The sequence below is a fragment of the Lissotriton vulgaris genome, unplaced genomic scaffold (assembly GCF_964263255.1).
Source record: "Lissotriton vulgaris unplaced genomic scaffold, aLisVul1.2 SCAFFOLD_1047, whole genome shotgun sequence".
NCBI lineage: Eukaryota > Metazoa > Chordata > Amphibia > Caudata > Salamandridae > Lissotriton > Lissotriton vulgaris.
Window position 1 is genome coordinate 399,554 of NW_028255054.1, and position 24,618 is coordinate 424,171.

General features: G+C 45.6%; 1 protein-coding gene across 3 annotated transcripts in view; it reads right to left on the reverse strand.

Annotated features, from left to right (window-relative positions):
- PUS10 (pseudouridine synthase 10) overlaps positions 1-24,618 on the reverse strand; it is a 342,171-nt gene that overhangs the window by 167,358 nt on the left and 150,195 nt on the right. For all 3 annotated transcript variants that reach the window (XM_086951846.1, XM_086951845.1, XM_086951847.1), the window contains 3 exons: positions 20,284-20,329; positions 3,196-3,260; positions 2,689-2,774 (listed from right to left, as the gene is read on the reverse strand). In XM_086951846.1, coding sequence (XP_086807972.1) covers positions 2,689-2,774; positions 3,196-3,260; positions 20,284-20,329 — 197 coding nt within the window. The remainder of the gene's footprint in view (positions 1-2,688; positions 2,775-3,195; positions 3,261-20,283; positions 20,330-24,618) is intronic.

Here is a 24,618-nt window from a genome sequence, read left to right on the forward strand (position 1 = left end):
ATGTACACCCTGCGTGGTCCCGCGAGTGAATCCTTCTAACATGTGCAGTTCAATATACACCCTGCTGGAATACGCATGAACACAAGTCTGCATGTTCGTGCTTAACTCAAATCTCTGTAACTACCATTTCTCATCATAACCATCTGCTTTTTAACAACAGAGCCTTTTCTGCTTAGACCAGGCAGCCTAATGTTGCTCTACGGAAGAACGGCCTCCAATACACAGAGCAACAGGTGTGTCTGTGGGACACCATACCCAAACTAGACTGTGAGCTTCTTTGCAACTACTACATGACATTCTACAAAGTTTGTATAATTTTCTCACCATGCACAAACATGTATTTTGGTCCGTTCTACAAAATTCTCCATCTCCCGTCTGTCCCATGATTACACCACACTTTCTTTTCCCTCTAACTCTCTCCCTCTCTCTTAGTCAATCTTTCTCTCTTCCTATCTGTAGCTGTCTTTCTTGCGGTTTGTCTCATTCCCCCTCTCTGTATGTCGGTCTCTTTTTCGCACAATCTCTGCTCCTCTAGTCTTTGCTCTTGCCACCTCTTGATCTATCTCTATCCTTTGTATTCTCCATTTTCCTTTCTCACTCACTCCTTTCTCTTCTAACTCCTCTCATGTAACCTTTCTTTCTACCTTTCTCTATGCTGCCCCTTCTTTCTGTTTTTTCTCTTTCTTCCTGTGCGTCTCTGGTTTGTTGCCTCTCAGAGTTTGTCTTTTCTCACTCTCCCTGAGTATGGCGTATCACTTTCCCCGCACTTTCCAAGTTTGAAACGTGAGCGATGTCTTTAGTCCTGCTTCCCAACAAATCATTACACATCTGCAGCAGCATCTCTGCTTTGTCTCTCTACCTTCTTTTTTTTAAGCCATCAGCACTTTGCAAGCATGGACTTGCAGCTTGTGTTGATATAGTAGGGCGAGGCCTGTTTTTGTCAACATGCAAAGCGTGTGAAGACTATGTCCTAATGCTCACCTGTGCGCCACCTGCTTATCTCCCCTCTGGTCGTGGTCTCAGTGCCCGGCCATGCCCTGAGCTGTGCAACCAAGAGCTGGTTGAGTGACACCTCTGATGTACCCACAGCATGTTGCATTCTGGAACTTGTAGGTTCAATTTTTACATTGTAACTTTGATCTAAAAAAAATCCCAGCCTGCAAAGTGGGATTAACTGGAAACCTAGGACTGGTTGCAGGTTTTGCATGTAGCACGAGAGAGCATTGCAGCAGTGCAAGAGAAGTCTGTCCTTCACTACTGTTGCCAAATACCTGTGCGTTTTCTAAAGCTCGCAACAAACATCTGTTTTATCTTAAAAGACACCCTTGTTCTTTATTGTTCATCGCAGTGCATTTTTAAAGCAAAACAAATCCACTCAAAGGCAGACTCACAGGCTCGTGAGACCAGGCTCACAGGCTCGTGAGTCCTCTGTAAAGAGGACTGGGTTGTGTCCTTTTGCTACTCCGTGATTGTAACACACCCAGAAGTCTGGGCAGTAGCAGATTGTCTGTCCTGCTGTGCTGTTTCTTGATCAAATAGTTTCACTGTAGGGCTGAGGGGCTTGCGCTGGTGTCGCTTCGAGTTTATTATTTACTTTGAGACTTTGGGTTAATTTTTTATTTGAATTTACTGACCATGATTGTTTCTTCTGAGCCCGGCTGAGGCTTGAGGCTGTCAAAAACAGACACTGGCTGCAAAGAGCTGCACAACGTAACAGAGCAGCGGCTTACTTTCACTGCCCATTTTTTATTCCGTAGCACCCCTCCCACTGCACGAGGTTCTAACACAAAAGGAACGAAAAACGGCACAATCAGGGGGGGGAGAAGCTTACCTGCAGTCAAAGGCACGTCTCCTCTCCTGGCTGCTTCTGGCAGTCTCCTACTGCTCCGCGCTGGCACCCGTCGCACAATGGCAGACAGTGCGATGCCAGCGCGTTTTCAGTAGACGAGAGAAGCTGGAAGCTCCAGGAGAGGAGCGTCATCGCGTCATAACGTCATCCTGTTCTCCCGCCCCATCCACAAATTATGCCCAATCCGGGAAAAGGGCTAGAGCTAGATGAGCTACTCCCGGGGTCTCCGCGAGCTACCGGTAGCTCGCGATCGACCGGTTGGAGACCCCGGTGATAAACGTAGTTGTCTCCCACTTGTGGAATGTCAAACTGTATATAGCCACCTCTATACCTCAACTTGGATTCCGTTGTGCACTGGTGTCACCCCGTTAAACAGTTGGAATCAGGAGTGTCGCATGGATGCCATTGGCCACGGTGCAAGCAAGCACAAGCATTTGCAATGCAATAGGTCTCGCAGTTGGGAGATTTTCAGCTATTGGCACTGTAAATGACAAAGCCTTTGATTTATCTGTTAAAAAAACCTGCAATAATAAAAGGCATTGTCAGTTTCAATACCAATAGGTCAAAGTTTCTACAATGCGAGACCGATTGCATTGCAAATGCTTGTTTTACATTTGTAACGCATGACTTGTGTACTGTGGTCATGTAAACTAGCTAAGGTTTTGGTGACATTTTCCAAATACTTGCTTTTTCAATTTTAGGCTGTGTGATTTATTTAGCCATTACTGAACTACATTTTGTATTGTCAACATATAATTACTTTCAGGTTCTGCATAAAAATGTGCAAATCTTTTAATGATACAATACATTGAAAATCAGTTAACCCTACAGTACTATACCAGCCACAAATAGCGCAGAATGAGTGCACTGAATTTCAAGGACTTCACAGGTGGTTTTCGGTGGCTGTGGAAGGCTAGGGAACTGTCTGCAAACAACAAAAAAGATCTATTTAACACATATTTAGATTGTCTTACATTGAAGCCCCAGATTCTTCTTTTGCATGCATATGAAACTAATTTATTAGAAAAAAATGCTTTTCAGCTCAAACAAGACCTATTCCAGTATGGCTTATCTAAAAAAAAAGACTGCAGGGAATGTGTCTCCTTACAACACTACTCTGATGCAAATTTCTTACCAAATTAATTGTTTTTATACATTTGTTTAATATTCAATGACGGCAATCTGAAGATGCTGGAACCTAATATTGCCATTTGAAAAATTCCCATTAGATAGTCAAATTGAAGCATCAGTGACTTTCGAATGATTTTCCTAATATTTTCCTTTTTTCTAATTATGTCAAGACCAGTTTAGCTTTTACAAGTGAATTAGACTGAGGATATACTTACTTATGAAAATCATCATCGTTTATTCTTTCCAGTGCCTTAAGAACAGCCATTCTAGTGAAAACAGACTGCAGAATGAAGAAAAAAGAAGTTTTTAGAGGAGCCGGGAAAAGAATGCTTGTAATAACTCAGCTTTCAGAGTCACTCTATACAACTACATTTTTTATTTCTCCATCCAAGTTTAAATACAGAAATAACAGACCTCTTTCATGGCCATCAAATAGGTTTTCTAAGTAATTTAAGACATTTCCACATTTCATTGCACTGTTTTAAAGAGCTGTGAGTGAAAACAAACACGCAGAGTAACTCCATAAAATGTATGAACAAGACCATGCAAGAACTTCATATATTCATAATCATGCAATTGTGTAGCACTCTGTTGAGTTGTTCCTGGTAGAGCCACACTTGCCAGTTAGAAATCCCCATCTGAGAAGATTAGTCAGATAACAAATAAAAAGTGATGGTAGACCTAAGTCACTTTCACACTTGTGGGTTGAAGTACAGTCCCAGAATTCACCGGCTTACAGGGACCCTTCCCTTAGAGACACGTGAAGGAATGAAGTCAACATTGTAATTTAATTAAACAAAAAACAGACAGTGTCTGAGGTCTGAGAGTAAGGTAATAATTTTAAATTGTTTGTTGTCTATTTAATTTTGTTTTCAATGATTCACACAACAAATTCCATAAGGCTGACAAACAAAACGAAGTTTGACATAGCGATTCACACTGAAAATGTGTCAATCTTCACAATAATGGAAGAGTTATTAGATTTAGAAGTACAATTGCGGCATAATAACCGCTGCAGCTCTGTCCTGTCCCCTGTTAACAGGAGCAGGACTGAGCCACAAGCCACAACCACAGCGGTTATTGTGCATTCTCTTAATTCACTTCTTAACCCTAGAGAGGTGAGAGAGGTGTGGCTCACTGGTTAGAGGCGGCAGACCCGGAGGCTGAGAACGGCCCGGGACCAGGGTTCGATTCCCGACGCGGCAGGGTCGAGGACTAGGGTCAGCGGACTGATAATTCTCGCCTTGGTGCCCACTTTGGGCAGTGATCACACTCGGTAACTCTGGGCATTAAGCTTGCCTCATCTCTACAACGGCCCCCCACAGACGCCGGGGATGCCTGGCTTCACCTTGGAGGTACCCAGCATGGGACCATCTCACAGGGAAAGCCAGGACGGGTTCCCCAGCGGTCATTCGCGCCAGGATACTCCGGTAGTAATTGAGCGCGCTATAAAACACCTTACATTTACATTTATATTTACATATGTGGAAGACTAAGAAGGAATCCTGAATTGTAATGGTAGTTGTAAAGGTCCTAGGTCCTCGATGTCCCGCTAACCATAATTATATGACAGAAAACTAACAGGCTTAAAATCACACCTTTAAGACACTGCTGAGGGACTAATGACAGCAAGATGACCTGGCGGAGACAGAAACTCGCCATAAGTGGATGCGATCACAATGTGTGAGGGGTAATCTAAAAATATGCGGTGAACTTTGAATGCATGAGGCGAAACACCCTCAGGCTAATGTAGGGCGGGAAGTTTAGGAAGGAGGGAATAACGCTGGTAGGTTGTTCGCCTCCAGGTTAAAGGCAAACATGAATAATCCTTCAAAGGCATTATTAGGGGAAAGGATGGAGCTGTGTTGAGGAGGAGGGGTAGAAGGTGAAGCGATTGCATAGATTTACCAACGGCTCTATGATGCGGAGTCCTACGACCCAGAAGCAGTCACATTGTAAGCTGGGAACTCAGAGTAAAGAGGCTCTCCCTCCTCTCTGTGGGAAGGGTGTAACTAAGGACACAGTATTAAAGGCCATAAAGGGCCTCAAACGTTCTAAATTCTCAGGCCAGCCTCATTTTACACCACTACTGTTCTACATAACCTTCTCACTGCAACCTCAAGACTTACTGACCAGGGTGTTTAACACTTTTGCGAAGAAGGGAACAGTGGCCCCTTTGATGCTGGAAGATAAAGTAAAGTAATTAAGTAATTCTCAAGGTGGAGAGAGATAGGAAAGGCTGTGGGTCCTGTAGGACTAATTCGCTGTTTTACGCTGATGTGAAAATTGATACATATATCATGGCAATACTGCAGAATGAATTCATTCACCAGCTAGTCGATGAGGACCAGACAAGCTTCATGCGAGGGTGGAGAGTGAGAAACAATACAAGGAAGACTGCCCATCTAGTTGAACATGCCCGAAGCTCAAGGGCAAGAGGGTACTATCTTCAACTTGGTGGAGAAAGCCATTTTGTCAGAAACGTTGTGGTAGCAAGGGGGTTTGGTGACAGGTTCATGGGTTTTCTATGCACGGTTGATCATGTAGATTAGATTTAACAACTCACAATCTAGGAATGTAGCTATAAGTACGGTCAATGAGACATCAGTGACCACTCTCCACTCTACTTTTTGCCTTATATCTGGAACCCACAGCAGAGAGGATCCATAACAATTGCGCTATTAAGGAGTTCAATTTAGGACCCAACTAGTCAAACTAATAAGGTTTGCAGATAATATACTCACCTTGGTTTCTGACCTGGCCAGGCCAATCACATCTTTTTCAGAGGAGACTGACCAAGACAGAAGAGTTTCCAGCTACAAAATCAACATCATCAAATCGGAGGTGTTGAACCTCACTGCTTCTCAAAACACTCACCCATATGAAGTATTGCCTCCCATTCCAATAGAGGGACAGATCATTTAGTATAAAGGGATACACCGCGCACACACACATATTATAGGCTGTTCCTTAAGACCAACATACTGCTTCTAAAGCATTTCAAAAGACTTTCAGAGATGAAACAATCTGCTCCTGTCATGTTAGGCAATGTGTCTTTAATTATGGTGACTACTCTCCCAAGAATCCACTTCCTGCCCCTGCTAGTGGGTGTGCACTTTGGACAGAATACAGTAGTTGTGCACCAACTTCATTGGGGAGAGGGGGGATGGAATGGCAAAAAGAAGGATAAGCCTTCAACAAGGCTCTTACTCCATAAAAAAGGGCAGGCTTAGGAATTCCGGACCCACTTAATTATTACAGAGCGGCACAACTGGTGTATATGGGAGTGGTCGCAGAAAGAAACAGAGCACCACTGGAGTTTCGCTGACCACTTGCTAGGGGAGTGGTCACGCTTGGGATGATAGTAGAGATTTTGGATGGTATAGGACTGAAGAAAACATTGACCAGCAACCCATCCCTTTTTACTCCTCTGTTCAGCAACCCTGACTTTCAGTTCGACGTGAACCCTAGTCTTTAAGCAATGGAAAGATAACAGAATCCTCAAACTGAGAGACCTCTTTGTCAAGGGCACAATCATATCCTCTAAGTAGGTTAAATGGGACTTTGATCTGGGGAGATAGAGAGCTTCGGTAATGAGCAACTGAGCGAGTGGACACTGCATCATTTGGTTACAGAAGAGGACCTCGGGGAACCGACTCATTTTGGAATGCTCCTGCAGTCCTCAGATAAAAACAAGCACTTATCAGCACCTGAGAGCGGCAGTAGGCACTCCTATAATGGAAGTTTCAAAACACTTGGGAGGGGGAACGGAGGATAGCATTAGATGAACCAGAATGCGCTGCTCATATCCTCAACATAACTAGGGAGCAGACTAACATGGATGGAAGGGAGGAAAGCCTCAAGGTACAGCTCTGGTGGCACTATTCTCCAGCTGGACGGGAGTTCTGAGCAACCTACAGCAGGTGAAAGGCAATCCAGTCCGAACAACAATGCTGGGTTGGATGCCTGAGGTCCATTGGCGCACTAAGAAAGGGAGAAAATCAATGGCACCAATGATGGTATTCAAGGTTCAATACAGGTTTTTGGGTAAATGTAGCAGAGAAGATCCTCCCCTCTTGGTAGACCGATCCAATATAATGTGTAAGGCACTAGGCATACAGATGAGTTCTCATAATGTCTTAGGGACTGCGAAGGAACTCAGTAGAAAATAGAGTCTGCTATTAGAATTCTTCAAGGGACAATTGGATGTTCATGTGTCCTGAGAACTTGAAGGGCTTTTTATAACATGTGAAGTCCAGAGGCTTGGTAAAGTTGTTGTCTTAGCTCCAGCTGCGGAATGAACAGATCTCATCGCTTAGCAGAGCCATATAACGGTGACTGAATGCCCTTGCTACACTGTGGTGCTGATGGAGAACAGAGGGAGGAAGGTTGGGGTGAAGGGATTAAATTGCTGTCCTTTCTGAAAATGGTCTTAGATTTTTTTTAAATTTTGTCTGAAAGAAAAAAACATACTGAAGCATAAATGTCATTGTTAGATCTGGGGGTCTCTAGTTGGCAATGGTTATCACCTTTGTCCAAATAGGGACCCTTACTTCTAAGTCAGGATAAGGGGATTACACTTCTTAATAACCCCTGCTCACCCCCTTGGTAGCTTGGCACGAGCAGAAAGTCTGATCTCAGAGGTAGTGTGTTAAGCATTTGTAAATATACACAGTAATACAATGATAACACTACAGATGGACAAAACACAGGTTTTATCAAAATAAGTATTCTTTATATAGACTTAAACACAAGACCACAAATGACAAAAATCCACAATACTACACTTAAGATTACGTAAAAGATGACTAAAGTCTCTTAGTTCAAGTTGTTGGTAAATGCGACAAAGTTCTCAACAAAGTACCTAGATGCGGAACACAAAGTAAACAAAAGGCTCGCAAAAGGGGAGATGCGTCGGTTCCGTGTCCCGAGGGAACAGTTGCGTCCTTCCTCAATGCTTGCGCAGAGTAGGGGACTCATCGTGAGCCTTGCCGGTGCGGAGGTGATGCGCAGATTCTCAGCCTGCGGGCCCGTTGTGGTGCGCAAGATGGCGCCCTGATGCGATCCGATGATCCCGTTGCGATGCGAGAAGATGGCGCCCTTGATGCGGCGATGCGATGATGATGACGCCCTGGCAGCCTTGCGACGACTCTGTACTTTGGAGCCGCGACAGGCCCTGCGAAACACTTCTCCGGTAATGCGATGGCGACTCTCTCGATGGCGTCACGCTTCTCCGGCGATGCGACAGCAGGCAGCTTTGATGAACACACGCTTCTAGGGAGATGCGGCGAAGACTTGCTTCTCCGGCGTTGCGATGATTTCAGCTGCGGCGGCAACACGCTTCTTCTCGATGTGTAGCGCTTCCAGCTCCCAGCGGCAAGCAAGTGTCTGGACTCAGAATTCCCATCAAGGAAATCCAGGAGGGAGCTGGAGGTGAAGTCTTTTGTCCCTGAGACTTCAGCAGGAGGCAAGCACAGTTCAAGCCCTTGGAGAATATTCTGTAGATGAAAGTCCTTACAAAGTCCCTTCTCCTTTCCCTTGGCAATGAAGCAACCACTGCAGGCCTACCCAGCAAACAGCACACTGGCAGAGGGGCAGTCCAAACTCCTGCAGCTTCCTTGGCAGAAAGGTTTCTTGTTCCAGAAGTGATCTAATTTCTTGGGATCAGGGTCCCAATATTTATACCCCAAAATCCTTTGTACTCTGAAGGCAGAGAGGCCTCTGCCTAGTCCAAACCAGTTCCTTAGCACTTTCTTTACATGACTCTCTTTTTCCTTTCACTGTGCAGGGCAGAGACATCAGCCTCCCCACAGGAGGTGGAGCCAGCACAGGGGAGGAAAGATACAGCCCTGGAGCACTCTGTTCCTCCTCTCCTTTCACAGTGCAGGGCAGAGACATCAGACAAGCCACAGGGGGTGGAGCCAGCATTGTAGAGGGAAGGCCCGGCCCTATTCAGGTTCCAGGTGCACTCTTCCCTCCCATCTGGATGTTAATCTCTCTATTCACCACTGGGCAGTCCCAGCCTGTCTCCTGGAATTCCCCAGCCCTGTCACTCACAAACCCAGACAAGGAATACACAACCCAGCAGGGGAAGGTTCAAATGGTTAGGCAAGCAAATACCTGCTTTCTAAAAGTGGGATTTGCAAACACAGAATATTAAAATAAACTTTATTTAAAGATGTATTTTATTATTCTGAGTTCAGGCATACTAAATTCGATTTTCTACCATGTTCCCTGAGTCAGTTAGAATTATAAGAATGTAATAATCTAAATGCCCATTCTGGCCTATGAGAACAGGTAGCCTTCAATAGTGAAAAACGAAAACGGCTGTAATTCACTATTAGAACATGCTACACACATCAGAGCATGTTCTACCTTATATTTAGAATGCACCCTGCCCTTGGGCCTACCATAGGGGTGTCTAATATGAAGCAAAGGGAAGGTTTAGGGACTGGCAAGTGGGTGCACTTGGCCAAGTCGATATGGCAGTGCTAGACTGCACACAGGCCTTGCAATGGCAGGCCTGAGACACATTTTACAAGCTGCTTCTGTGGGTGGCACAAACAGTGCTGCAAGCTTACCAGCAGCATTTGACTTACAAGCCCTGGGCACACAAGGTGCACTGTACTAGTGGCTGACAGATGAATCAAATAACCCAATATTTGGAATCCAATCAGTATATCAATTTAACACGGGGAGCACTTGCACCGTGGCACTGATTAGAAGTGGCACAGTGTCCAAAGTATAAATCCTGCAAAACAGAGGAGCCAACCCGTCAAAAATGGAAGGGAGACTCACGCGAATGATGCCAGGTCTAACAGTCATCATCTCTCTTATCCTTCTGTGCTGCTAGAAGGACAATTGGCTCCCAGTGGAAAATGCTAGGGGTAAAGAAGAAACCGTATGTATTCAGTACGTTGGAAATGCCTGGCCCCCATGCATGGAAGGTGTCTGAGCCAGTGAGCCTCTAGGTGTTATGGAAGGGACCTGAGCCAGTCTACAAATATGGTCACTTATTCTCCCAAGACGTTCTTTAAGATTTTCAACAATACTACAGGCCTTAGATATTTTAAAACACATTTATTAAGAATTATTTTTCCAAACACTTCCTAGTGGACGCCCCTTCCCCCAAAGTTTGTGAAAGATTCAACTGTAATTCTTAGTTTTTCCAAACATTTTTGCTTTAAAACAAACCATTAGCTAACAGAGAATACCTCATTCTCTCACAGTTCTCTTTAAATTGATAATGATTGCAATACTGAGAAGATATGTACAATACAGACAGAGATATAATTTGAACACAACTTATAACAATGCAGAGAGTATTTTTGTGATCAGTTTCAAATAAATAATCATTTAGAAAGAAGTTAATATGGGAACGCATTCCAGTAAATATGGAAGTTTATTTTGGGTAAGAATGAGCAGAGGAGTTCATGCATAGGGCAAGCTTTTTTTTAGGTTATGGTTTAGCACAAACTGGTTTGCTCACATCTGCATCTTTTCTTAATTGGTACACACTACTAACCCCTCTACATGCCTTGAATCTGGTAGATGAAGAATATAAAGTATTCCTGGAGAACATTACTTTCCAAGCATGCCAAGAAGACATATATTAAGCAGTATTTTTCATATTGGTGGATATTTGGGAATCAACGTACTATGTGGAAAAAAAAAATCAATGTCCTCTTTAGAAAACCCCATTTATCCTTTTTAAATATGCTTGTTATGCCACAACATTGACAACAGATACACCATGTATTAGTAGTGTTCTCTACACAAGCAATGTTGCTATGGAAAAAAGTCAAAAACTAAACATAGCACCTAGGTAGGCTAGGCTTCTTTATAACAAACACAACATTTTCAGTAACAGTGGTATTCAGTAGGACTGAGGGGTTTCATCCAGTGAAGGGTTGATAACCTCCTTCATTTTTACACTGTTCTTTCATCTTATGTCATCAGTTACAAGCTATTAAATTATTCCCCTAGTAACATTTTCTCCACTCATTCCATCATAAAAATAAACTGTCCGAGATCAAAAGAGAAATGTCACTCTTAAGGTGTTCAATTCCTTTCCTTTAATTTCCACTGCTGCAATATAAAACTCATACTGAAGCACAAATGTCCTATGCTACAAATACATTCATTTTTCTATATGTGTTAAGTGCATTCATTTATTCAAGGGCATTTTTATGCGATTTTAAGTAGTTTGTGGCTCTTGCATTACAGGGTAAAGTCACTGGGATTAGGGACAAATCAGGAGGCTGTGTTTTGCCTGTTTTTAACTGTATTGTGCTTAGCTACATCAAAAAGGAGGTAATAGATGCAAATAGATTATTTTGGATAAAGCTAATAACCAAATGATATTTACTTCTAATTTAAAATCCTTAACTAATCTTTATTACTGTGGCTGGAACTGAGCTTTTACCAATATATGAATGACAATGTGGTAGAGCCAGGAGTACAACATCTGTCTTTGTGACACCAGATACATCCTATTTAATAGTTTGATTCAGTTTAAGGGCTCATTGCGGACTGCACTCTATCATACTTTCCGAACAGGTCCACAAAATCCCATCTACTAATGGGCGAGATTACGGGTTCAGTGTGCTTTAAAATGTGCTATTTGCATACTGATGCCACTCACAAAGGACATGGCGCAGCCAGAGCTGGAGTTTCTGCTATGATGTACCACAGGCACATTATAAAAGCAAAAAACTGGGCATGTATATCCAATTCTTAGTACAAAAATGGATCAAACGTCCCCTCACTGTGGTAAGCTGAATTGCCCTCATGAAAATGCTGGTTTAGCCGAAAATATTCCTATCCCTAAGTGTCTTCTTCAATCAATTGAGATTCACCATGATCAATCTAGCATGAGCAGGGAAACATCTGTGCATTGGCTGGTCCAAGCTACAGAAACCATATTATTGAGGGGGATTTTGAAATCTATTATTTGATGGCACATTGCTCACCACTAGATACATAATATACATAGGCCCCACATGTGGACTTGGAGGGTGGGCTGGCAGACCTAGAGGGTGGGCTGGCACCCCCCCCCCCCCCCCCATACAGGCCAAACTGTACTGCAGACGGAGCCGACCAGACCGCTAAATCGAGATAGTGAGGGGCACTGGATGGACTCTGGCACGGCTCGCAGAATTATAGGGTAACCATGTTAGATATTCAGATTATACAGATGTCACACATTATCTATACGCCCACACAGACCCCCAATACAGCACTATTTCCACTGTTACGACGCAAGAGGCTTAGGCTGGTGGGGAACCTATTCCCAAACAAAACATTCAGAATCCTTGAGGACTTTCAATCCCCTTCACCCGCTTCGGTGATCAACAGACTGCACGCAAGCACGCCGTCGAACTCTGGGACCTACTCACCACCACATCTTCAGACGTGGCCTTCTTGACCGAGACCTGGATGAACGAAGGCTCCGCCCCAGACATCGCAGTGGCCATCCCCGACGGATACAAGATCTCCTGCAGAGACCGCACCAACGGAGTCGGAGGAGGTATCACCATAATCCCCAAGAACACCATCAAGGTCTCCACAAACACAGACAACACCCTCACCACCGCCGAACACATGCACTTCAAGATCCACACGGACCCCAAGACCACCCTCAGAGGCTTCCTCGTCTACAGACCACCCGGCCCACGTCCCCAATTCTGCAACTCCAACGCCGACTTCATTAGCACGCACGCACTGACGTCCACTGACTACATCCTGCTCGGCGATCTGAACTACCATCTGGAAAACAACAACGACAGCAACTCCTCCACCCTGGTCGACAACCTCGCCACCCTCGGACTGAAACAGATCATCACAACCCCGACCCACATCGCCAACCACACGCTCAATGCCATCTTCTCTTCCAGCCCACACGTTGCCTTCAGCCACGCTTCCGAGATCACCTGGACCGACCGCCACTGCATCCACTTCACCTTCCAGAAACCCGTCACACACCATCGCACCCCACAGATCCTCCGCCAACGCTGGGGCAAAGTCACCAAGGACCTACTAGAAACACACCTCGCACTCAACCCACCGACCAGCCCCACCGACCCCGAGGATGGGGCCTGCACCCTCAGACTCTGGATGGAAGACTGCGCAAACACCTTAGCACTAGTGAGACAACCCATTGACGGAGACACCAGCCAAAGAGCAAGCTGGTTCACCCCGGAGCTCCTGGCCTCCAAGCGCACCTGCCGGAAACTTGAAAACATCTGGCTCAGCGATAGAACGCCCGCCAACCGCGCAGCCCACAAAGACACCATTCGCAACCATCACCACCTGACTAGGACCACCAAAAAAACCTCATTCAAAGGCAGCCTCGACAACAACGCCCACAACAGCAAAGAGCTCTTCAACATCGTGAAAGAACTCTCCAATCCTAGCTCCTGCACCAACGACATTCCGCCTTCACAAGCCCTGTAAGACACACTCGCTGCCTTCTTCAACAGCAAGATCACCGACATCCACAACAGCTTCAACCCCCGGCTGACTTCCTACGGACCCCCCCACGACAAACACTCCGAACCCCACCGACCACGACCTTCTGACCACATGGACCAACGTGAGCACCAAAGACATAATCAAGACCATGAGCACCATTCACTCAGGCTCCCCGTCTGATCCTCTTCCCCACCACATCATCAACAAAGTCGACAGCCTCATCGCACCCCACCTGCATAACATCATCAACCTCTCTTCCGAGACCGCTACCTTCCCTGAGAGCTGGAAGCACGCCGATATCAACGCCCTAATAAAGAAACCCAAGGCGGACCCGAGCGACCTCAAGAACTTCCGGCCCATCTCCCTGCTCCCATTCCCAGCGAAAGTCATCAAAAAGATCATCAACACCCAGCTCACCTGCTACCTAGAAGACAACAGCATCCTGGACCCCTCCCAGTCAGGCTTCCGCAGCAACCACAGCACCGAGACCGCCCTCATCGCCGCCACAAACGACATCAGAATCCTACTCGACAACGGCGAGACAGCAGCCCTCTTCCTCATGGACCTCTCCGCCGCCTTCGACACCGTCTGCCACCACACACTATGCACACGCCTTCACGACGCAGGGTTCCGAGACAAGGCTCTGGATTGGACCCCCTCCTTCCTCTCCGACAGAACCCAGAGAGTCCGCCTCCCCCCGTTCCAATCCGGAACCACCAAAACCATCTGCAGCGTCCCGCAGGGATCCTCCCTCAGCCCGACGCTGTTCAACGTCTACATGGCTCCCCTCGCTCGCATCGCCAGACTACACGACCTTAACATAATCTCCTACGCGGACGACACCAAGCTGATCCTCTCCCTCACCAAGGACCCCCTCACCGCCAAATCCAACCTGCACCAGGGTATGAAGGCCGTGGCCATTTGGATGGAGGCTAGCCGGCTCAAGCTGAACATGGACAAGACGGAGATCCTCATCCTTGGGCCCAACCCCTCAGCGTTGGACGATTCCTGGTGGCCAACATCACTGGGAACCCCCCCCGGCACCAACCAACCATGCACGCAATCTAGGAGTCATCCTCGACTCAAAGCTCAGCATGACCAACCAAGTCAACGCAGTTTCCTCCTGCTTCCACACCCTCCGCATGCTCCGCAAGATCTACAGATGGATCCCGGCGGACACATGAAAAACCGTCACCCACGCCCTCGTCAGCAGTCGACTCAACTACGGAAACGCCCTCTATGCCGGAGCCCCGTCCAAACTCATCAACAGACTCTAAAGAATCCAGAACGCCTCCGCACACCTGATCCTAGACTTCCCACACCCAGACCACATCACCCCGCACCTTAGAGACCTGCACTGGCTCCCCGTCGACAAAAGAATCACATTCAAACTCATGATCCATGCACACAAGGCACTCCACAAGACCGGTCCAGCCTATCTCAACAGCCGACTCTCCTTCTACGCCCCCAACTGGAAACTCCGCTCCGCCGACCTGTCCCTGGCCGCCGTCCCGCGAATCCACAGAACCACTTCGGGGGCAGATCCTTCTCCCACCGTGCCGCCATGACCTGGAACACCCACCCCCTCCACCTACGACAGACAGCAGACCTCCCGGCCTTCAGAAGACTGCTCTTCGACCACTAGCTGCAGCTGAAACCCCCCCCCCCCCCGCCCCCCTTCCCCAGCGCCCTGAGACCCTAGAGGGTAAGTAGTGCGCTTTACAAATCCCCCGATTGATTGATTGATAATCTAAAACATATGCTAAAACAACTTCTGCCATCATTCCAAGAGGCCCCAGCAGACTGAGGACTATTGTTGCTCTTACTGGCAAACCGATCTCCAATGCATTTGATCACACCCATGTACAACATTATCATGAGCTTAATCTCTGAGCTGGAGCTGAACGCTCGCTTACTGTGGTCCTTGGACCTTGAAATTACTGAAAAGCAGCGGGCGTTCTGCTGTGCACAGACTATAGATCTCCTCTAATGAGAAGTATAGCTTACTGCACTTCAAATATCTCCATCAGGCTTACTATTCCCCTGTGTGCATGGTTAATCACAGCTTATCTGGCAATCACCGTTACCACCACTGCTTTGCCAATCGAGCAGATTTTTTTCCACTTAGCATGGGACTGTCTGGTAATAGCTGCGTTTGGGTCACATGTGATACAGGAATAGAGTGTAACGACACATGCGAGGATACCAATATCCTCAAAGGTGGCATTGCTGAATTATGTGTGTAATGTCCCCAAACAATACAGGAAACTGTTGTTGAAGGCCACTTTGTTGGGTCCATGTAGGGTGGCAATGACACAGGAAAGTATGCGCATTCCCCAATTCAAGCACTGGCTAAAGGGCATGTTAATGTGCAAGTACCTCCTTGCTGCGTTATATGTAGAGACTTTGCCGCTGGTCTCGAGACGGTTGGATTTCTGGGAGGCACTTAGGGAATAAGTGGCTTGCCTAGACACAAGCCAACAATAAGAAGAGATATCAGAGCTTACGGTTTGATTCATATTTTTAAAGAAAGGAACTGAACCCTTGAAATCGCAGACTCAAGGTGGATCTCACAGTAACATGTATGGTTGGAAAGCGGGTGTGGGGAGGAGACTTGTTGAACAATATACAACGTGTGTAACAATTTCAATTTGTTCGAAGTGCTAATGTATGCTGTGTTTGAGTTAGACTGCGGAGCGAGTTGTTCCAATAAAAAGTAAAACCTAAGAAATAAAAATAAATGTGCTATTTGCTACACCTTTCCCAAATATTTAATGGCATAGAAATATCAATAATCAAAATAAAATAAACAATGTAATGTTAGGTGCACTGTCAAGCCAGAACTCATATCGGTGCTGCTGCAGAAGAAAACAACATAAATTATCTCGTTTTCTAAGACACTTTTATAGCATTTCAATTTCATGCATGTGCCCCTGAACTTTCAAGCCTAGGCAGCTGGATAAATAAACATCATGATCTTAGCTGAGTGGCGGGTAAGCACTTTTTTTGATGAAGCACACAACTTTTTCCCTATCAAAACATGTACTCCGGGCTTCCAATAGGAAGGTGGAGCCAAGACCCCTCTCTAGTGCAATAATTGTCTCTCAATAGCTGCGCTGTCAAGCCATACCTTAACAAGCATTTACAATGCAATGGTCTTGGCATTATTAAAGGTAGAGCTATTGGCATTGCTCATGATTTTTTTTTTTTAAATCATAAATAAATAGCATTGTCATTTACATTTCCAATAGCTTAATCGTTAAATAAATGGCATTGTCATTTACAATGCCAATAGCTTAAATCGCTCGCATATGCATGACCTATTGCATTTACACTCACACAGAGCCACACACACACACAGAGCCACCCACACAGAGTAATTCACATGGAGCCACCCACACACACAGAGCCACCTACACAGAGCCACCCTCACACACACAGAGCCACACACACAGAGCCACACACACACAGACAGAGCCATACACACACAGACAGGGCCACACACACACAGAAGGAGCCACACACACACACAGAAGGAGCCACACACACACAGACAGAGCCACAGTGCCATACACACACACACAGAAGGAGCCACACACACACAGACAGAGCCACACACACACAGACAGAGCCACACACACACACACAGACAGAGCCACACACACACAGGCAGAGCCACACACACACACAGGCAGAGCCACACAGACCGAGCCACACACCTTTCACTACAAGGCCATCCCATTTACTGAACTGAGCCCTGAGGCTTTCCCAGTCTGCAGAAATTGATTCATTACAATATGAGTGCAAGGCTGGCTACTTGATAGCGTGCTCAGGGTAGCCGGTTGGGCACAACAGCCCCCTCTTTATTAATGTTCTTATATGGTAATTGTTTATGTTTGAAATCAATAAAGATACATTAAAAAAAGTCAGTGAGACTGAATAGCATTGGCAATGTTTGTCTTTGTTTGTCCAACACTGTGTTCAGTGAATACTAGGACATTTTTCTGAAGGCCACCCATACAGAGCGTTGTAGATTTGTGAGCTGGATTCACAAATCTACAATGTAGGGTGGGAAAAACATTAATTCGTGCTAGGGCCTGCCTTTTTTTATTTGATTTGCAAATACTCTTTGGAAGTAAAGGTCCAGATGTCTGTACAATTAAACCTCTTCCTTCCCAGACTGGAACATTTTTTAAATAATATTTCAATACTACTGAACAGATTTACACCAAACTACGCAAAAGAACTCATGTGTGTAAAGTTTTGTTTATATGCCAAGCTCAGTGCAATTCCGTTCAGCTGCTTTTCTCTATCAAGGATCAGAATATCCTATGGGAGTCACAATATGTCACATTTGAAATGCCCTTTATTTTAAGGATCAGTTTGTTGAATCTACTCAAAATTATCATGGAAAACTCAAAGTAGATTTACTTTTTTGGGGTCGCTTTGTGCAAATTAATTGAAGGGCACCATAGTTATTCAGAATAAGTAATGCATTGTCAATGCAAACTGTGACCTAACAACACCTACAGCTGAACTATCGCCTCCTCTGTAACTTATCAGTAATTTTGGAATCATTTTTGATGAAGAAATGTGGTGGTCAAGTTAGTCAACCTGCAGCTCACCTTTCATTAAAAAATCCCTCCACCTGACTAACAGGTCGAGGTCAGCTTAGCTCCGGTGATGTTAAACTAGACTAATCCCAAAAACCACCTAACCAGGATGCAAAGGCTCCAAAACCAGGAAGCCAGACTTTGCTGATCCTGAGCATATAATACCAGTCTTGAAGGCTCTACCTACTGTCTCCTAGTAGTTGAGAGGATCAAGTTAAGAGTACTCTGCGTCCTCAACAAGCTCTGTATGCTGCACAAGGCCTACTAGGGCAGAGGACAAGGAGACTTATGAAGACTGATACATCACTATATGCCTAACCTTATACTGTGCGGAATGTAGACAGCTAACTGTCCAAAAGAGCATTCAATTGAATCAAACACAATGGAAGGACACTGGAGTTCAGGGTCCTGAAGTGTTAAGTGCACAGAAGCCGAGTCTGCACTGAGGCACAGTCCTCAATATAGGTTTAAGAGACAGCCTAAACACGGATATGTTCTGAGATACTTTCAACTAGTCCGCTTGTATTTGGGATCCATGATGAAGAATACTAGGGTAGGCCTCCGACCCTGTCAGTGACAGAAATCAAGCTGCTCCGACTGTGTTACATCTCGTAGCTCTTCGAAGTAAACAAAAGGCAATATGCAACCCTCCCCAAGACATAAATACATTTAAAGAAGTTCCTTTCTTTAGGGTGGTTATGATAGCGGCGGTTGTTTGCTGTGTGCCTTGCACAGCATGAAAATAAAGTGATTTTTACGTATCTCTCCCCAAAGTCACGTTTCTAGTGACAGGTGCAGTAGCTCACCTTAGACAGGAGCAGCAGCCTACCTGTCCACTTGGCACTCAGTAGTGCCATCCCTCTCTATTCCTCACTATACGCACACCGAGGCCCACTTGAAATCCTCTCTGTAGGAGTAAAACGTAAGTCCCGGTCTTCTCGTTGGGCCCAAAACTGGCTTTAATGCAGAGGGATCGGTTCCCGGGGTGGGCGGGATTGGCAGCTCTGTGCTCCATTCAAAATATGTCCTCTCTCCGGAATGGCCCATTCATTCTCAGTATCCCGCAGTTTATTTCACAGCTTTTGCCGAACAGCAGCCAAGAGGTTAATCCGATATTATTCTTTAACTGGCAAAGTGAACTCGTCGTGGAAAGGGAGCCAGGCTGCGGGAAACCCGAGCAACAAATTGCACAAAATGCCTTTTTGCCACGCAAAGACTCGTTCGGAATAACTCTAGGAAACAGATTATGCTGCGGAGGAGTCAAACGCTGCTAGCTGCTGCCGGCTGATGAGAAGGCAGAGAGACGTGTCTCCCTGAGGACTGTGGAGCTGACTCCCTCTCTCCCCGACCCCCCTCTCTCTCCTCCGCACATCATAATGTGCACTGGATCCAAAATGGCACACAGGCAGCCCAGAGCCCCGCGTTGATCTTTTAAAGTGCACCCTGACTCAGAAGCACACGGGGGACGTTGCCGGAGGCGTGTCGGGACCAAGTGAGTCTCCAATAAATAGCAGAGCGGTACTGGAAAGTGAACGGCACAAAAAAAAAATGGCAGCCGCAAACATCCGAACAATTTCGGATTCGGGGGCGTGTTTTGGCGTTCTGAGTGACGGATGACGTCACAGGTGGAAAGAACGCCAAAAACACGCCCCCGAATCCGAAAGAGACGGGGCTTGATTGGAGTGACGCCTGTCTCCTACAATGGCTGGCTTCCGTTTAGGAAGCCAGTCAATGGAGGAGAGATGGAGGAGAGAGGCGGGTTCAAGCCCCGTACTCAAAAACATTAATTCTCCGACCGGAGACTGCGCAAGCGCAGCCTTTAGGTCCTCGACCTAAAAAGGAGAAGACTGTTACCACTCTCACTACCTCTCTGTCTCCTTTATTTTTTTTTTTGATGTTGAGGGGTATGTGCCCTCCAAAAACGAAATCTCCGCATCATGAGTCTGGTTAATGAAAGGGTGCCTGGTGGGTGTGTTAAGTAACACAGAGTGGTCATATTTTAGTTCATATACCTTTTCTGGAATGTACACAAAGAAACTGAGAACTATTAAAAGATGCAGGCAATACTAAATTGCTTGCAAGAATCACTAATTGCAAGCTGGACAGTATTGATATTTCAAAAACCAATAGAACATTTAAATCGCTGTTCACGCACAATCATTTAATAGTTTATAAAAATAAACGAAAAAAAACAAAAAGAACACAGTGGAATCCTACCAATTTATTCTTCGTTGGCTTGAAACAATCTGGACATTTTGTGGCCCTAAAAGAAAGAAAGATAAACAAGTGACTGGGTGAAGTCATATTCATGTTATTTTTCACCTTCTTGTGCCACCAATGTACAATCAGCAGGCTAGAAAGAGTCTGGAAGAATACCATGGTAAAGAGGTTTGAAGGTAAGCACTGTACAAGTCAATACCTTTCAACCCCCAAGGTAGGAACAATAACACGGTCAGGGGCAGCGGTCATGGGAGTTCTCGGAACAGAGGGAGAGGAGCAGGACAATATAGTACAGCAGCTCAGCAAACAGGGCTGGTTGCTCTGTGACCAAAAGTTGTATCTTATGCTTTAAAGGATGGGAGTTCAGATACACATCTACCAAGGGTGAGGTCTCACTGGCAACAAACATTAGCAAACCCTATAGGTCTTGTCATTTCGACCTATGTTAATGCTGCTAGGCAGCAGCAACAAGAAAATCTTTTTGCTAATGATGTGCAGCATTGCAGAAAAAAAGAAGAAAACAAGTGGGATGATTTGAACAAACACCTGGGCAACGATGCGACAGCTGCCCAGCAGGATGACATATTCAGATTTGTCACTTCTTTTTTTATTTATGCCAAAAAACAATATATAACATATGCGAAAGTGTGTTTAAAAAAAGAAGGGGTCTGGCAGTAAATGGCAGCTGTCGAGCCCTTCAAAAATATAAATATAAACTTTTTCCTTTTTTTTAAAGACTCTGACAGAAGAGGAGGGGAGAGCAATAATAATTCGGGGCAAAGTGAACATGGGAGGAAAGCAATGGTCAATGGCGGGAGAGCAATGGAGGAGCTTGAGGAGGGGATCAGAAAATGTAAAAAAAAAACGGAAAACTATCTCCAGGCAGGGTGTTGGGAGCAATGCACAAATTAGGGATTTGAGAAGGAGGAAGAAATATGGAGCACGCAGGGGTATTTGATGGAAGGATCCACACGAGGACCAGAGCTAGAAAACACATGCACTCTCTTGGAATGCTAAAAGAAAAAGAAAAACCTTGATGTGAGTAGTGGAAGGATACAAGTCATCCAATCAAAAAGACAGTTAAGAAGCTATGCTTCCAGAGGAGGGATAAACACAAAGAAAGGAAGAAACACCATTTAATGAGAGGCTATTGAGAGTAACAAGAAAGACAACCAATGGTAAGCAATGGACAGGCTCTGGACCCACTGTAATATTGTGGCACGGTGAGCACAAAGTCTTTCGATAAGAGACAGCTAAAATCGGTCTGTAGGCATGACATAAGAAGCCAGAGTTGTTACTTCCTGTGTTGGGCATGGCCGGCAAACAGTAGTGTAGGAAAAATCTGCTCTCATACACTGACTGCAATGGCCAGGGGCGAAGTTAGAAAAGCTCCTCATTCAATTGTAAAGGCAGAATAAATGCGGGCTCTGGGCTCCACCTACTTTTTTAGTTTTGTCACTGCCTGGCTTCAGATTGAGAGAGGCTGGGAAAGGTCAGGTAGGCAGCTGATGCAGATAGCAATTTCTGGTCTTTCTTGTGCAGTGCGAGCACGTGCATTAAGGGGAGTTATGAATTACAAGGCTAGAACCTTTCACCTGCAAATGTTTGGATTTTCTTTACTGTTAGACCTGGCATCTTTTGGGGTTTTTCCCCTTTCTATTTGTTTCCTGACCTACTGGTTTTGGTGATATGCTGGACTTAGTTTTGCTGGTTTAGTGTCTGCGCACTTTCTCAATTCTGTTCAGTGTTAAGGTGCAAGTGCTCTTTCTATAAATTGTATCATGATTGGTGTTTCCCTGATTGGCCTACTTTGATTTGCCACTAAGTCAATAGTACAGTGCATAGCGCACCGTGGGTGCCCAGGGCATGTAAATCAAATGCTGCTAGTGGGCCTGCAGCCTTTCGAAGAATACTCAGACCTGCCACTGCAGTGTCTGCGGGCAGTTTTTACTGCTTTGTCGACCTGGCAAGTGCACCCACTTACCAGACCCTAGCTTTCCCTTTTCTTACATGCAAGACACCACCTCAGGTAGGCCCAAGGTATCCCTGTGGAAAGGGTGCAGTTTATGTGAAAGGTGGGACATGTACTGGTGTGTTGTACATGTTCTGATAGTGAATTGTGGTGCATTTTGTTTTCACTGTTGAAAGGGTGCTTCTCCCATAGGTTAACACTCTTACAAATGTAGCTGGCCAAGGGGAGCTGATAGAAAAGTGCAGTTTAGTATGCGTGCCTCAGTTGCTGCAGAGGGAAACTGCAATCTGATGCGGCCACCAAGACTGCTGGCGGTTCTGTGACCTGAAGGCACCGCAGAGGGCACTGCCGCACTTTGCACAACAACCCTGATCTCAACGACGACATGTGACACTGCCACCGAGCGCTGCTTGCACCGTACACTGTGGGCAACGCACTCCGCACCGCCTTGCTTCACTCCGCCACCCTGGTCTCACCGAAGGCGACACTAACAGCTGACTTTGCCACTGCGGTCTGAACCGTTATCTGGGGCACTGCTCATAAGCTATACGAAGCACTGCCCCGTCCCACAATACGCATCCTCGGCCCACCGACACCAGCCCCAAAGACTGCTGATCTTCGGCGGACGGCATTGCTTCCACAGAGCCCGTCAGCATGGCGATGAACACCGCCCCACTTTGCACCACGGCCCTGGTTTCACTGATGCCGCTGGACAACCGCCACCGAGCCGCTGCCTACATCGAGGCCTGAGGGCACTGCACTGCTACGCTCCAATTCACACCACAGCCTGGACGCCCGCCCATGCCGCGTCTGTCGGACAGAAAAAAAGTACAGTTTAAAGGGTCTTCGGCTACTGCTGCCGGGCCACAACGCAGCGGTCGGCCAGATCCTTGGGATTTGTTGATCCATAGCGCCGTGGTAGCCCGGACAGAGCAATCCACTTCAAGGAAATGTTTTTAAAGTCTATTTTTGCTTTAGGAATATTTTTTCATAACGGTGTGTTGAATTTTTCTCTTTTTGTCTTGTTTTAGACAGATAAATATAGGATATTTTTCTAAAACTGGTGTGGTGTCCTTTTGTAGTGTTTTCACTGTATTATTGTATGTTATGTGCAAATGCTTTACCCACAGCCTCTGAGATAGGCCTGACTACTCATGACATGCTACCTTGGGGGGAGAAGGGGGTTATTTCAGAAGTGTAACTCCCTTATCCTGACTAGGAAGAAGGGCCTCTATGTGGACAGTGTAACAACCTACCAATTTCTAACATTTACCTTTCAGCTAACAGACCATGGTTCAGCCTTCACTCATTCCACCATTTGAACTGATAAACACTAAGGCAGAGGGACTCTGCTGTTTTACATTCACGGTTCCGCAGTCTCCTTCTATAGGGGGGGCCCTGGAATTATGTGATTGTGGGGCCATGGTGTTTTTGCATATTTATAGATTTGCCACATTTTCCACATAATCCACCACCTACTGCATATTCTACAGATATTAACAAAAAAAATTCTTTCTAGCTCAAACAGTTCAAAGTTATGTAAAATGCAGCAACACGTATTACAGTGAAGTGGAAGGACTTTTATAAAGGTTGACTGGTCACCTTTCTGTTGATTATTGCTATATTTGGGTGCTTAACTGGTACTTATGAGGTGCTACTAATGCCCAGACAGTGTTAACAAGTTTAAAAACAAAACAAGTATGAAGTAATACTATCACAAAATGTGCCGCATTACGCCGCAAATTTGGGCGTTTCTTGCCACATAATTGACTCAACCCTGCCACATAATTTGGCCCTCTCAGCCGCATAACTGAGTGACCCTGCCTATAGGGAATAGGAAAGCTGGATTCGAGGTTGCAGGTAAGTGCTCTTCCTCTATTGTCAATGGGTGCTGCTGCAGCTTGGGCTTTTTGATGCCAGCAGATAGAGTTTGTAGACTGCTCCCTGGAAAGACGCGCCTGCATTTGTAAACTGCTAAGTGCACCTCTTGTTGCTGTTATAAGTCTTGTATGTAACCTTGGTGGTGAGGGCAGAGGGAAGAGTGCAAGGCTGATTCTTGCATAGGTGCGAATTAGGGAAATATTTTGTTTGCAAAAAAGGTCAAGCTTGATTTTGATATAGATGGATTCATGAGAGAAGGAATTTGTTCTGTTGATGGCAGTGGGTTTGCCTGGAGTATACAACTTCATATATTATTAAACCAATGCTCTGAATTTGATGGGATGTAATTGTTTCTAAGCGTGGTGCTATCAGCGCCAATGTATTTTTTAAACTCAGAACAGATAAATGTCCAAATGAACGGCTCCACAGCAGCCAATTACTGACGGAGCAACATGTTACTTTCCGCCATGGGCAGTAGG